Source organism: Rhagoletis pomonella, unplaced genomic scaffold (genome assembly GCF_013731165.1).
Source record: "Rhagoletis pomonella isolate Grant_MI unplaced genomic scaffold, Rhpom_1.0 Rhpom_scaffold_00002, whole genome shotgun sequence".
Taxonomy (NCBI): domain Eukaryota; kingdom Metazoa; phylum Arthropoda; class Insecta; order Diptera; family Tephritidae; genus Rhagoletis; species Rhagoletis pomonella.
In genome coordinates, this window is record NW_023458556.1 from 99069135 (window position 1) to 99086016 (window position 16882).

The following is a 16882-nucleotide window of genomic DNA, read 5'->3' on the forward strand; positions in this document are numbered from 1 at the left end:
AAAAAAAAAAAAAAAAAAAAAAGATCAATCAATCATCAAACAAAAAAGCCTGACGGACAGTCAGCTTAAAACTAATTTGTCCTGACGTGGATCAGCCACAAAGATCCGTCAGCTACGTGATGAAGGAAGGACCACAACCAATAACTCTCGAGGAATATAGAAAAAGAACCAGCAGAAAGACAACAGATGAAATTACCATTCCAAAAGCACAAAAGCCAAAAAGAAGAGGAGGTTACATGCAAAAACTAAAACGGGAGAAGGCAATCCTACTAAGAACAGTTAATACAAGGCCGCCACCACCATGGGATGCAGCAACTAAAATATGGAGTAGAATCTCAGAGGTAGAATTCCTGATGGAGCAGTATTTAGTAAATAGAAAGCAAAATTAAAAAAAAAAATAATAAAAAATATAAATTATATTATAAGCAAACAAAAACTGATGTGCGTCAATCCGCACTCATAGGGCCCGTAAGCGAATTTTCGCTCGTGGCAAAAAATATTTTTTTTTTATATACATATACAATACATTTCTTAAGTTACTTTCAATCTTACTTTTTAAAAAAAAAAAAAATTTTTATGACTTTTTTTTTAAATATTAAGCCAAAATTTTATCAATAAAAATAAATAAATGTTAATTAAAAATTTACTAAAATAAGAATTAATTAAAAAAAAGAGGGTTATAGTTACATAAAATTTTTAAAAAACTTATATGATAGGAGACAATTAGAAAAATTTAAAACTGGACATACCAATACAAATACTACAAACTTGGCCTAAAATGGGTCTATTAGACGTAAAAACAGTAGACTCTACTGCAAATGTTATCAACAAAGTTGACGTAACGGCCCCCGACTTGGAAGTTATAACCATCTTGTTATTTGTAATAGTAGCCCTTTTAGCAGCAAATATTTGCTTTAAATTGTATAGAATGCACAATAGGTGCTTAAAAAAAATATATACAGCCAGTAGAAGCAATGATTTAGACCAAGTCTAACAAATTTATTACCCACTGTTACAATAAAAGGTTCAACCAAAGGTAATGGACTGGAACCAAATATTAATTAAAGCTAGACAAATTAGAGAGGAATTTTTGAAAACACATAAGTGCCTAAACAACGACAGGGAAATAAAGACAGAGACACTTAATAAACATATCAATAACCTAGTCAGCACACTTGAAAAACTTGGAGTTTTTCTAAATGTCAACTATAATAGACTTACACAAGGTCATAAAGTAGCAGCTGAAACATTCTTTCTTGACATTAGGGAAAAACTCATAACGGTAGCCTCAAGAAAAGGAATTACAATAGATATCCCAACGTCACTACACGAGGAAATATCATTTACACCACTACAAGAAATTATACAAACTCCCACAATGACACAGACAGTAGTAGAATTTATAAATACAGCAACAAAGCTTATACCTGATTTTGATGGCAAATCAGAAAATTTACGTTCATTCCTTGACGCACTAACTCTGGTTGATGCGATAAAAGGCGAACATGAGGCAATAGCCATTTCCTTAATTAAGACTAAACTTAAAGGAAATTCGAGAAATTTAATTGACAATGAAAATACAATTGCGGAAATCAGTACCAAACTACGCACCACCGTAAAAGGTGAGTCAGTAGAAGTAGTGACTGCAAAACTTATGAATATAAGACAAAGTAGCAAAACTGCTACAAATTACTGCAATGAAAGAGAAACACTAACAAAATCATTAGAAAATGCATATATAAATGACGGCATAAACTTAAATTTGGCAAGTAAATATGCGACACAAGCAGCCGTAAGGGCAATAACTAAAAATTGCACATTAGAAAAAGTCAAACTTATTATGGAAGCAGGTCAGTTTACTGACATGAATGAAGTAATAAGCAAATTTGTTGGAAGTTGTACAGAAGCTACAGGCCAACAAAATACCATTTTGCACTACCGACAAAGACAATTTGGCAACAGATTCCAAAACAATAGAAATTTTGGAAGAAGGTTTCAAAATAGAACCAATGTTCAAAGAAACCACAATGGCCAAAACAGCAATTATAGTGGAAATAACTATAATAATAGAGGTCAAAACAGAAATACCTACCGAGGTAATACAAGGAATATTAGAATGACCCAAACAGACAACAATAGTTCGGAAAACCCGGACATTCCCCTAAGATAAACTCGGACTACAAAATATACAATCTTAACCTTAACTTTAGCATTTACATACAAGTCAGAATTGCTCACACTAACACCGCCATAACACTACTAGTTGACACAGGAGCAGACATTTCCATAATTAAACATGACCAAGATACACTTAAACACATAAACAAAAAACACATTACAACACTACAAGGCATTGGACAAGGAAAAATCAATTCAATAGGCACAACATTTTTCGATTTAAAGTTTAAAAATTACTTAATACCAGACGAGTTTCATGTAGTACAAAACGATTTCCCAATACCGTGTGATGGCATTATTGGAATGGACTTTATGAAAAAATACAATTGTCTACTTGAATTCAATGAGAATCAAGATTTCCTAACCCTCAGACCAGAAAAATTCCAAATGCACATTGAAATACCAATTATAACTACTTGTAACGATGACATAACACTCCCAGCTATGTCAGAAGTTATAAGAAGGGTGAAACTTTCTACTCCTTTTCAAGAAGTACTGATACCTAATCAAGAAATACAAACAGGTATATTGATTGCAAGTACCTTGGTAAAATCTGAAAATGCATTCATACGAATTCTTAACACAAATGACAGACCAGTAACGGTAAAACTAAACAGAATTCAATCAGAAAATCTCACTGACTATAACATAATTTCAAGTGATCAAAACAAAACAGAAAGAAAAAATAAAATTTTAGATACACTAAAGAAAAATTTTCCAAAACTATTTGAAAAAACGTTAACGGAATTATGTTCTAGGTACAGCGATATTTTTGGATTAGAAACAGAAGCAATCACATCAAACAATTTTTACACACAAAAGTTAAGGACAAAAGATACAGACCCAGTATACATTAAGAACTACCGTATACCACACACACACAAAGAAGAAATTGAAAGACAAGTCTCAAAAATGTTAAAAGATGGAATAATAGAGCCATCATATTCCGAATATAATAGTCCTATTTTATTAGTTCAGAAAAAATCACTTCCAAATTCAATTGAAAAAAGATGGAGGTTAGTAATAGATTACAGGCAGATTAACAAAAAATTAATAGCGGATAAATTCCCACTGCCAAGAATAGATGACATCCTAGACCAATTAGGTCGAGCTAAATATTTTTCTTGTTTGGATCTTATGTCAGGATTCCATCAAATACCACTAGAAACAAATTCACGAGACCTGACATCCTTTTCTACAAATAATGGATCCTACAGGTTTTCTAGACTCCCATACGGATTAAAAATTGCCCCTAATTCATTTCAAAGAATGATGACAATTGCGTTTAGCGGTTTAAAACCAGAACAAGCATTTCTCTATATGGACGACCTGGTAGTCCTGAGTTGCTCTGAGAAACACATGCTATCAAACCTATCGGATGTTTTTGAACTATGTCGCAAGCACAACTTAAAATTACATCCTGAAAAATGTTCATTTTTTATGCGCGAGGTGACTTATTTAGGACATAAGTGCACTGACAAAGGCATACTCCCCGACGACAAAAAATTTTCAGTAATTAAAAATTACCCTATACCTACAGATGCAGATAGTGCGAAAAGATTTGTAGCATTCTGTAACTACTACAGGATGTTTATAAAAAATTTCTCTGAATACTCAAGACATCTCACTAGATTGTCAAAGAAAGGAGTACCTTTTCAGTGGACACTAGAATGTAATAATGCTTTCCAACACCTTAAAAAGGCATTGATAAGTCCTACATTGTTACAGTACCCAGATTTCAGCAAACAATTTTGTATAACTACTGACGCAAGCAAACACGCATGTGGTGCTGTACTAACACAAGAATATGAGGGAAAACAATTGCCGGTGGCATATGCATCTAGAACTTTCACAAAAGGAGAAAGCAATAAGTCAACAATTGAACAAGAATTAACAGCCATACATTGGGCAATAACATATTTTAAACCATACATTTACGGAACAAATTTTCTGGTAAGATCAGATCATAGGCCACTATCTTACCTATTTTCAATGAAAAACCCTAGCTCAAAACTAACTAGAATGAGACTTGATCTTGAAGAATATGACTTTGTGGTAGAGTACCTTAGGGGAAAAGACAACTATGTTGCGGATGCATTATCACGCATTACAATTGACGATTTAAAAGATATAAATGTTAAAAATAACACTTTATACAAAATGCAAACAAGATCTATGACAAACAAAAGTTCTCTTAATCAAAACACAATTAAAACGCATCAATCTAATACATATGATAAGCCCAGTATATATGTACCTATTAATAACACTGACGTGAGAAAATACTATAAATTAAAGATTACACCCAAGACATGCTATATCAAACGGGGTAAATCTATTAAAACATATATACAAATCAATGATTTGTTTGTTAAAGGGAAATTTGACTTAGGTCAATTTTTCTCTAGACTCGATGATGTGGCCGATAAGCATTCAATTGACAAATTACAAGTGGCACCTAGTGAGAAAATTTTCGAATTTGTCTCTATAAATGAATTTAAAGAAATGGGCAATAAGAAATTAATTAAAATGAAAGTAGCGCTACTGAATGGGGTGACCCAAATAAATTATAAAGATGCAAAAACAATTGAAAGTATATTAAAAAGATATCATGATGACCCGACAGAAGGAGGTCATTGTGGCATTTCAAGAACCTTGAATAAAATAAAGATACTATTACTGGAAACACATGACTAAAACAATCACGAAATATGTTAAGAATTGTCATAAGTGTCAAATAACCAAAGTCACAAAACATATAAAAAGTCCAATGACTTTGACGCCAACACCAAACAAGGCATTTGATACAATATTCGTTGACACAATCGGCCCGCTACCATTGTCAGAAAATGGAAATGCATACGCAGTCACGATAATATGCGACATGACTAAATATTTAGTGACAATACCAACTAAAGATAAAAATGCAAAAACTATAGCTAAGGCAATTTTTGATAATTTTATTCTCGTCTACGGTCCTATGAAGACGTTCATATCGGACATGGGCACGGAATATAAAAATTCACTTTTAGAAGAAATATGCAAACTTTTAAATATAGAAAAACTAACATCAACCGCCCACCACCACCAGACGTTAGGGACGGTCGAGAAATCACATAAAGCGTTTAACCAATATGTAAGGTCATATGTATCGATAGACAAAAGTGATTGGGATGAGTGGCTTAAGTATTTTACATACTGATTTAATACAACACCATCAACTGTACATGACTATTGTCCATACGAGTTAGTTTTTGGAAAACTTCCAAATGGGTTTCAACAATTTGATCAGGTTGACAAAATAAACCCACTTTATAATTTAGATAATTACGCTAAGGAAATTAGATTTAGGTTAGAAATATCTCATAAAAGAGCAAGGGATATGATAGAACAAGCTAAGATAGTACAAAAATCTTATTTTGATAAAAATGTTTTAGATTATAACTTTAAAATAGGTGACTTAGTTTTGCTAAAAAACGAATCAGGGCACAAATTGGACCCACAATACAAAGGACCATTTAAAATTAATAATATAGATTTTAAAAATAATGTAACTATAAGTGATAAGAAAACGGGAAAAACCCAAATTGTACATAAAAATAGAATTAAGATATATAATCATTAAAACAATTTTTTTTAAGTTTAAATAAATTTATAAACTATTATTATATTTAATTACTTGCTAAATAGGAATGTTCATACAATAAACTCTGTATGAGCATTCTTTTAAAAAAGGAGGTGTAGTGTAACTGAAAGTCGACCATGCTTAACGTTTATAATTATTTAATTTATTCATAACAACAAGGGTTTCATATTTCAGTTGTTTGAATATTTTGAATATAGAACTCACGCATTGTCAGGCACACGTGCCAAACCGTCAAACAAACTAACTTTAAGCTCAATATTATTTATGCTTATGCAGCAATTATTCCCCATAAATACCCCAATATGTTAGGCTAAGAATTCAATTGTAAAAGAACCTACAAAGCGACATTGAGTTGCTCAGTAAAATAAATTCAATACAATTAAAACATAAATGAATTGTTTCATTCGATACACCAATCTCGCGTGGTGCGCAGACCTGAGCATGCCCTAAAGTGGCACCAGCCAAGGCAGGTGTTGCACTTGACTGATGTCACATTACGGAATATCCTGGTCTGACATACCGTGCAGATTGTAGGAGGAACCAGGAGTTGTTGGCGGCGGCGTATGGGTGGTGGTGCGGTTGTGTGTGTTCTGTGGTCTGTAGCAGTTGTGGTGTGGTCTATTGTGTTATGTTGTTGTGCTGTGGTGTTTGTGTGGGACTATTCAGGTGGACTGGGGTTAGCCGTGGAGGCTGCTCTGTTTGAGCAGCAGGGTGCCACAAAAGACGTGGTCCAGTGCCGATGTGTACGTAGTCCTCAGCAGACTCTGAGGTGACTCCACCCCTCGCAAGCATTGCACTTGACTGAGGTGGAGTTGTGGTGTAGTCGTCTATGGCATACACAGCAGGTGTAGGTTTCTGGCCCTGGGTTTGACTCGATGCCAGCCCTGAAGAGAAGAAAACGTAGCGAATGTAGCCCAACTTCTGAGATACTTCGCCGACCTAAACGGGGTTAGATCGCCGAAACAACAGCCCTTGGTCGGGTAAAACCCGAGTCGTTCCGGTAGGTAGAACCGGCTGTCCATTGGGTCCCTTTTCTGCAAAACCATTGCTTGTAATGAAATGAATACGCAATATGAATTTCAATCAGATTTTATAAAAAATACGGATTTTCTAAATACCTAAACTCCAGCGGGTCCATTTTTCCATAGTTCACGTTGCGAATTTCAACGAAATCGGTTTATAAATACGACTTTTATAAGTAATTCTACTCCAGCGCCACCAGCGTGTTTTCTAGTAGCCTATAATAGGACCATATATGTAAGGTATAACCTCCGACAATTTGACTGAGCTGTATCCAGTAGTTTTTGAGTTAAGTTCGAACAACGAAAACGGCTGTTGTTGTAAAACAGGTATTGCAATTTTAAAATTTGTTGTGAAGAAAACTATGCCTATTACCGTTCTGTGGGCAAAATATAGAACGGTATCCATTTTCGCGTTATTCGTGATGCTCAGACCCCGTACAGACTTTCAGATTTATATATAGAGATTCAATACACTAACTTTTACCAGAATGAGTCTTTAATCAAAAAATTTTCTAAAAATGGGGGTGGCAATTTTAGAACCAAAGTTGAAAAATTTGGTTATTGTAGAGAATTAATCAGGGATTACGATGGTATGACTTTAAATCCCTAATTTATTGGTCTTCACTATGTAAATCAGCTTCAAAAATTTCAGCAAAAAAAATCGAAAATAAAAGATATGACCAACGAACAACTTTTAGTTTTGGGAATAACTCTTACATATGAAGTAACATAAATTTTTTTTACTGTCCTATGACCAACGTTTTCCACCTCCAAAAGAAATCATAACAGTTATTTAGGTTCTCTGGTTTCACTATTTTTCAGTGCAAAAGGAAAGCGTATATGAACGAAAAAACCGCCAAAGAAATATCTATTTAAAGTAAAAAAGCCCCCCGCTGCATTCCTTTTTCGACTGTTCCAAACTAAATAGTTGTAAACTCGACAGATGAGATATATTTCGTTCTGAATCCCTTTTTCTCTAGTGCCGAGCTTGTTCTAAATTCGTCAATTAAGATATCAAAATATAATATTTTAGATAAATTGTAGTTAGCAGCAACTTTTCACTAGCGATATGTAGTTTAGCAAATAAAATAAAATATATTTTTTTTAAGTATCTAGTTACTACCGGACTGGTTCGTTTCTGGCGATAAAGATCTAGTACGGAACTAGAAATTTGGTTCACTAGTACGGGGTTTCCCTGCAGGGATCGCTTCGTCATGCCGAAACGAATACAATATGACTGTACGTCATGCATAAGTTAATAAACACGTACCTCATGATATTAAAGTAACAAATAATCCCATAAAATTTTTATTTCACAAAACAAAAATGTAAACAAGAGATGTTTTGAAAACGCCTAGCGCCCGATAATGTTGGGAGCTTCGATTTATGTTGCTTTAATGATGCGGCGAAAACATGATTGTGAATCGTTATTTACAGAGTTTCATTGAAATAATGACGCGTATTCTTGTTTTCGTACGAATCGAAAATTTGAAATTTTTGTATAGAAAATGATAGAAAAATTTCATGATTTTGGTTCGTACGGAAACAAGAATACGCCCCAATATATATCGTCGATGTTTTTGCAAAACCACCCATCGACCAGTTGCAAAACCGCCTAAATCGCCGTGGTGGCGAAAATGAGATTTGGTGACCCTTAAATCCAGACATCGAGATTTATGCATAAAAATCGTTAAATCCTTATTAAAACAACAGATTTGTAAAATAATAGCTAGAGAAAATTCCGCCTATCAAGGCAATGCCTTCAAAGAATAAACCGTTTTTTCGCTCTCATGTAAAATTTGAGTGCCGTAAGATAGGCGGTTTTGCAAAACCATCGACGATATATGTACTCGTAGAATGTCAGGGCGCAAAAGCTTCACACAGTAGCATCCCGAAAGGATGAAATAAACTGCTAACCTAATTTGGGGAGTGCCTTACTCTCATCTTCTTACCTTATCCAATATATCAGCTCTATTAGTACTCGCAACCATAAGAACTCCTTGTTTAGAGGCCATACCATCCATTTCCACTAAAAGCTGATTAAGGGTTTGTTCTAGTTCACCGGAACCTCCTTGGCTTATGTTTTCTGTTCCCGATCTTTGTCGCCCGATTGCGTCAATTTCATCTATATATATTATGCAAGGAGCACGTTTGTTACCTTCTTGAAAAAGATCTCGTACTCGAGCGGCTCCAAGGCCTCCGATCATTTCTATAAACTCCGATCCATTCATACTTAGGAAAGGTACTTGGGCCTCTGTGGCCACAGCTTTTGCCAACAAAGTTTTTCCACAGCCCGGTGGTCCCAAGAGCAGTGCTCCCTTAGGTACTTTTGCTCCCAACTTTTGGTACTTTTCGGGTTCTTTCAAATAATCAACGAATTCTTTAACTTCCTGTTTCGCCTCCTGCAGTCCCGCAACATCTTTGAAAAGTACTCCTTTTCCGCCATCAAATGGATCAACTAGGGTAAATTTTGCTCTACCCATTTGAGACTGTTCATAAATAGAGTAATTTTTAAGTTCATCGAATTCTACATAAAATACTTACAAAAGAGTCCATACTAATGGGACTTCTAACACCTTTCATTCTGGATGCAACTGACATAAGTAAAGCGAAGAATAAAATTAGCACCAAAACACGACCAGTAATATCACTTTGTCTATCGTAAGTAACTGCCACCCCTGAAATGTTTCATTTTAATTACACATATGTATGTTATTATATTTATTTATATGCATATATTAGGACTCTTAAATTTATTCGAATAATCGGTCATTAAGCAAATATTCGGACAGTATTCGTTCGACCGGTTATTAATCGGCTTTTGATATTCGAATAGTCGCACGCTTCCGACTCCTAAGCGAGCAATTAAAGAATGCTCCCTAAGGCATAATTTGGGAGCAATAAGCGAAATGGTCGGTTTTGTACTCCCTTCTTACTCATTTAGGAGCAAAAAGCGATGTTTCCTAAGCGAGTAATCCAGGAGTATTCCTTTCGAGAGAAATTTTGTGTTTTTGGAAAAATTTATCGTAAAGAAACCTACAGAAAATATTTCTTATAGAAGCAATATAAGGAGAACGCAATAATTTAAATTGGATAGCACACAGACTTAAATGAAAGTCCGTCGGTATGTACTGCAACTTTGCACGCACGTAGCACTGATCGCATAACTTGCAAACACACAACCACATGGGAAACAGCATTTCCTATCGCTGCAAAGTATGCAACGTCTAGACCCATGCACTTATTTTGCAAAAGAGCATAGCAAGATAAATGCGACTCTGTGCTAGCTGTTTTGTTGTTGGAACTGCAACATATTTATCTCATTCCTCTAATCTCGCTCACTTAATTTTTTTTGCTGTATCTTGTTATTGTATTTGATACAAAATTTCGCTGCTTGCTACCTGTGCATGCTACCACTTTGCAACAGGGAGCACTCGTACTTTTCCGATTTTGAAGAGTATTTTTGTATTTCGTGCAATCCGTGCAACGTGCAAGAGTTCGTGAATACCCCTATTGTATTATGTACCGTTAAAAACTTTACAGCTTGCGCAAATTAGTGTCGGCATTTATGTTCGACGGCAAGGTTTTAGCATTTCAATCATGCCCGTCCAGAACTTTTACTGGGTGACAACGCAGTTCCCATTGACCGTGGTAAAAACTAGAAAGTCACTAAGAAAAGAATATACTGAATAAAACTGTTATATTTCATAACAAATGTGTATATACTTAAAGACCGTTTCTGTGACTAAATAAATTCAATATTTTTATAATTTGTAAATTTTTTATTATTTATCAAGAACTCCCAGTTCTAGCACAGAAGTTTAAATCTATTTTCTTGACAAATTATCAAGATTGAAAATGCTATTGGCAATTATACTAATTTTTTTTATTAGAAAATATTTTTCTTACAATTAATTGTTGCATGTGCCGTTATTCTTATTTTCGTTGTTGGTGTTTCCGACAGGGTAGGAGTATGATGTAATGTGGAACGATTTTCCATCATCCCTTGTCAAATTTGGTTTGGAGACAAACCGGTTTCGACGTTGTGCCAATTTCAGTGTTATTTTTCGTTCGGAATGTGCCGATATTTGCGACTCACGGAATAATGGCACCGGAACACAAAAAAAAGTTGCGGGTGCTTTTAACCGTCCGTTTGACTCGTAAAAAAATTTCGAGTAAATTAAGAAAATTGCAAGTGGACAAACTTGGGAAAGACTGCTTCTATGTTTTACCGCTGCACATTTATATTTATTTAAACATATACTTACGTACACACATGCACATATATGCACTAATAGATTGCTTATATATTCTGTTAAAGAGAACTGAGAAAGAAGCCTTTGGTTATGTTCGTACATTTTTTGTCCAGTCAGTAGCTCATAATAATTGTAACGCTCGAGTTCAGTAGGAAGAAATATACACGTTTTAATACTGAAATATACATGTTTTAATAGTGTTTATTCATAATCGAAATTGGTTATTGGGGAACAAAATGAACCCCCGAATTATCAGAAATTCATCTATGCGTAAATCCCGCACAACCATTTGGCGCCCAACGTGGGGCACGATTAAATTCCCCAATTAATTGTGAACTATGAGTACAATCCGTACAACGTCAAAGTGGTTATTCGAACTTAGTAATAAAAAAAAAAAACTAACTAAATGCCTTCAAACAAAGCATTTGTGCATACGAAAATAAAAGGCTAAAACTATTAATATAAGTCAAAGGCATTGCGTATATACTTCTGCACCTACAACAGTGACCGCAGCACTAGTGTTCAAGGGCACAACCGCTAGCTTGGGGCAAACAATAAGAGCAATCTCAGTCGCCCGCTGCTACCGCTAAGACCACAGTTCTGCCTGCGCTGACTCAGCTCAGTCGTCAAGAACCTTGCAAAGGTAAAATCATCCGGTGATTGTTTCTAACGGTGCTTACAAGTGCGGTACATAACTCAGCACTGGAAAGTCAACCCAAGTTATCGGTACACGCATAACACCAGCATCAGGCCAGTTCCTGACCAATGTTTAACATAAAGAGAGCACAGTTAGCAGTCACATAGCAACACCAGTCCAGTTTGTACTACATACTTCTACAACAACTACAACATCGGTTGCCGACCGCCAAACTTACGCAGCATCGACGGGCTCTCCAAATCCCAGCAAACCATACGGAGCGCATCGACAGAAACAAGGAACAATAAGGTAAGTGGGTGCAATTTCAGTTGGTTGTGTATTTATTTGTGGATAGAATGGCATTAGTTCAAATTTCAAGTGAGGACCTGGCAAGGGTGCAGATTAATCGTCTGGAGGAAATAAAAAGGTTATTTTCTAATTTTAAGAAAGATTCAGCCGTGCGAAAAACTAAGACGTACTTCGAACTGCGATTAAAAAAGCTCTCACAGCTACAAAGAGAATTTCAAACTACACATACTCAAATTTTTGCAAACGGCATCGATTCTGAGCATTCATATTGCACCAATGAAGTGTACTCCGCATTCGACGAAGCATATATGGAAATATATTGCGCAATTAGCGATCGCAATGAAGAGTTGTTTCCTTCACGGCATGATGTAGAGTCCGTTCCTAATCCACCTCGATTATCTAGCATTTCATCGATTTCAATGCCGCATTTGCCGATTCCTAAATTTTCGGGAAAATTTACCGATTGGCCATAATTTTACGATGCGTTTAATAGGTTAATAGATACCAATCTTGAGTTAAATGATACTCAAAAATTTCATTATCTAAAGGGGGCACTTCCCAGTGATCACGACATTGATTTACATCAAATGTCGCTTACAGAAACCAATTATAAAATAGCTTGGAATTTGCTCATACAGCGATACGATAATCCACGGATTTTATTCACACATAATATGAATGCTTTGTATAGCCTACCGAAGCTGCAAAGGGAGCGGGCAGATGATATCAAGTTCATGCTCAACGCTGCTAATGTATGTATAAATAATCTAAAATGCCTGCAAATATTTGTAGATGACGGCAAGTTTTGGATCGTACATCACCTTGTCACTAGGTTGCCAAAAGAAACTCATCAAGCGTTGGAGCATCACCTCGGCAATAAAACAACGATCCCGACCTTGAGGGACCTTGAAGAGTTCCTGTATACTCGACTACATACATTAGACGCCATCGAAAATCGCTCTGAGTTAGGTGCATCCTCAGACTCCTTTGGCCCACAGCAATCCGTTCCACGTTCCAAATCGTTTCATACACAAACCAAATTTAGCAATAACCCTACCAAAGTTAATCTTTTTTAGACAATCACAAACAAATTTGTTTTAACTGCCTCAGTCAGTCCCATAACATTTCTCACTGCACAAGCTCGAGGAATTGTTCGCAGTGTGGTAAACGCCACCATAGTCTATTGCATATTTCTACAACTGCGCATTCGCATCGGTAACAAAGCGGCCAACGAAGCTCACGCTGCAACTCCGGCAACACTGCGGCCGAATTCCGAAAATGTATTCGCCACCCATTCGGCAACCATAGCCAAGATAGAATCGCGAACCAATCGCAGCCCTCAACGCAAGATGTTGTTGGCAACTGCACTTGTCGAGTTACAAAACGTCGAAACCGGTGAGTTTACAGTGGTGAGAGCTTTATTGGACCAAGGTTCCGAGGGAACCATAATCTCCGAAAACACCGTGCAAACTCTACGGTTAAAGAAAAATCCAAACGCAACCGAAATTCTTGGCGTGGGTAATCACTCAAGCAACTATTGCCGTGGCACGGTTTGCTTCAATCTGCGCTCACTTACGAATAGCAAATTCCGCACTTTAGTCGAGGTTGCTTATGTTTTAAATTCAATAACATCCTGTTTGCCAACAACTAACATAGTGCCTCAATCGTGGCCACATCTGCATGGTCTTCCTCTGGCAGACCCTTCATACCACAAATCCAGCAAAGTTGATTTGCTTATTGGTGCCGATCTATTCGCCCAAATCATTTTACCAGGAGTGCGGCGGGGCTCTCATTGCCAACCGATCGCACAAAATACCCAACTAGGTTGGATTCTCTCCGGTAGCATAGCTCAACCATACGCAAAATCAACACAATTTCGCTGCTGTCATTCCACACTTGAATTGGAGAAGCTTGTAAAGCTTTTTTACGAGCTTGAACAAGTGCCGTTTCAACGAATACTCTCTGATGAGGACCAATGGTGTGAAGAGTTCTTCCAACGCACTCATACCGGTCTAGAAGATGGCACGTATATGGTAAGATTACCCTTAAAATAAATTTTTGATCCAAATCAGACTTTAGGTCGATCAAGGCAAATGGCTTTAAATCGCTATTATCAGCTCGAGCGTCGTCTAACTGCTAACTCGGAATTCCGCCACGGTTATTCCAGTGCCGTTGAGGATTACTTCAACCTCCAGCAAATAACCCCAGCACTTTCCACCGAAGACCAACATCAAGTCATTTCACCCACAGGCAAACCGACCTTCACGTCTTGTGCCCTACCACACCACGCAGTCATAAAGGCGGAAAGTTCTTCCACGAAGTTGCGCGTTGTTTACGACGCCTCATCGAAGACATCAAACGGCAAATCGCTAAACGATTTACTTTGTGTGGGACCTCCATTACTCAATGACCTATCAGCTGTCATATTAAATTGGAGAACCCACAAATATGTGTTTACAGCAGACATTCAGAAAATGTATCGCTGCATTCGTATGCACCCTGATGATGCTCAATACCAGCGAATTCTATGGAGACGTGACAATGGTCACATTCAAGAATTTTGTTTGACAACAGTCACTTTTGGCACTGCGTCTGCGCCATTTACCGCCGTGGACGATGTCCAAACAGATAGTCACTCATTACAAGAGGCGTTGAAAATTCGTGAACATCTCAAAGGTGCTCTTCTATCAGCTGGCATGGAGCTCCGAAAGTGGGCAAGCAACCATGATGCCCTCTTGCAGTCCATACCCTCAGAGCATCGATCCAATCCAAGGCCACTTCAACTCAATGCCAATGAAGCCGTTAAGACACTTGGTCTGTTTTGGACCCCTACAACAGATACTTTCCATTTGAAAATGAATCGTATATTGACTCTAATCCAACGAAACGTTCTATACTTTCCACTATTGCCCGACTCGCTTGGATTCATCACTCCGGTAATAGTATCAGCGAAAATGATATTGAAGCTGGTGTGGACAACAAAGGTAGATCGCTCGAACCGCTACACAACGGGATTGCAGTGGGATGAAACACTTCCAGCCGCTCTGAGTGACCGTTGGCAGAAAATTGTGCAAAATTTAGCTACTATTCACCGAATAACGATTCCAAGATACATCAACTTCGCTCCTGAAGATATTTCATCTGTCGAATTGCATACCTTTTGCGATGGCTCATCTTCAGCTTACGCAGCTTGAACTTACATAAGGCTGCAGTATGCAGATGGCGCAACTCACACCCATTTATTAGCCGCAAAAAGCAAGGTAACTCCAGTAAAACCTCTCACAATGCCGAGAGTGGAACTATGCGGTGCGAGGTTAGCAGCAACACTAGCCACTTGGGTAAAGCAAAACCTTCGCATACGAATGGGAACCGTTCATATGCACTTCTGGACAGATGCAACTGTGGTCCTTTGTTGGATACGTGGGGACATTGACCGTTGGAAAACGTTCGTGGCAAACCTAGTTGGCAAAATCATAACGTTAACAATACGGAAGCAGTGGCATCACGTTGGTACCCTCGAAAACCCGGCAGATTGTGCAACACGTGGCACGACCGTTGCCGAACTCGGCAATCTGAATATTTGGTGGAATGGACCAACATGGCTACGCAAAACCGAATCTTCATGGCCAAATTATATTTTTAACGTGGAAGACACTAACGCCGCAGCCTCCGAAGTTAAGCCCACGCTTATTCTGGTGCGATCCGTACAAGCTGAGGAATTTCAGGAAGATATTGGTTCATTAAAATCTAGCAATTCTCTTCCAAACAGAAGCAAAATTTACAGTTTCACGCCATTTCTCGACGAGGAGAACATATTACGAGTAGGAGGTCGCTTACAAGAAGCAAACTTATCGTATGATAAAAGACACCCCATTCTATTGCCGAAATCTCATCATTTCACTCGTTTAGTGGTGGAAAACGCTCATCAAATTACTTTGCACGGCGGTATACAGTTGATAACAGCGTATATTCGCCAGCGATTCTGGATAATACACACCAGGAAGGTGGTGCAGCAGTATGTTAGAAAGTGCATTATATGTTTTAAAAACAAGCCAGTTGTTGCAAGTCAGCTAATGGGAAACCTGCCCTTACAACACATAAACCCACCTAGTAAACCTTTCTATGCCACCGGAGTGGACTATACCGGCGCGATTGAGTTGAAGGCATCGCGATATCGAGGGAACACCGTATACAAGGGCTATATCGCGGTCTTCATTTGCCTAGCAACCAAAGGCGTACACTTGGAGGCTGTCACTGGCATGTCAACTGAATGCTCCATGGCCGCATTGCAGCGCTTCATAAGAAGGCGTGGTATTTTCCATGACATCTACAGCGACTGTGGAACCAATTTCGTTGGTGCACATAAGGCGCTGCGGCAGGATCAACTGAAATTCACAGAAGCGGTTAAACAGGATGACGTTCCAGCCTTAGCCGCGCTTGATATAAAATGGCATTTCAACCCACCGTATTCGCCAAACTTCGGAGGAATCTGGGAGGTAAACGTCAAGTCGGTGAAATACCACTTGAAGCGACCAGTCGACAGTACAAGACTGACATACGAAGAGCTTTCCACAGTGCTTGTGCGAATTGAAGCATGCCTCAACTCGAGGCCCCTTTGCCCATTGACCGCCGATTCAGATGACTTATTAGTGTTAACACCTGGACACTTTTTGACTGGTGACGCATTACTGGCACCGCCTTATTCAGCTGTGAACACTCCAGGAATCGGTACTCATTATCTTGCACTCCAGCGTATGACACAGCAATTGTGGAAAAGGTTGTCGTCTGACTGGTTGTCTCATCTCCAATCTCGGCCAAAGTGGCGCCAACAAGA

General features: G+C 37.8%; 1 protein-coding gene across 1 annotated transcript in view; it reads right to left on the minus strand.

Moving 5' to 3' along the window:
- The window catches only part of LOC118734235 (paraplegin), a gene marked incomplete in the record, with an annotated part of 425846 nt that overhangs the window by 244564 nt on the left and 164400 nt on the right, over positions 1–16882 (minus strand). Inside the window, 2 exon segments of the mRNA XM_036463957.1 lie at positions 8799–9335; positions 9391–9524. Of these exon segments, the coding sequence (XP_036319850.1) occupies positions 8799–9335; positions 9391–9524 (671 nt within the window).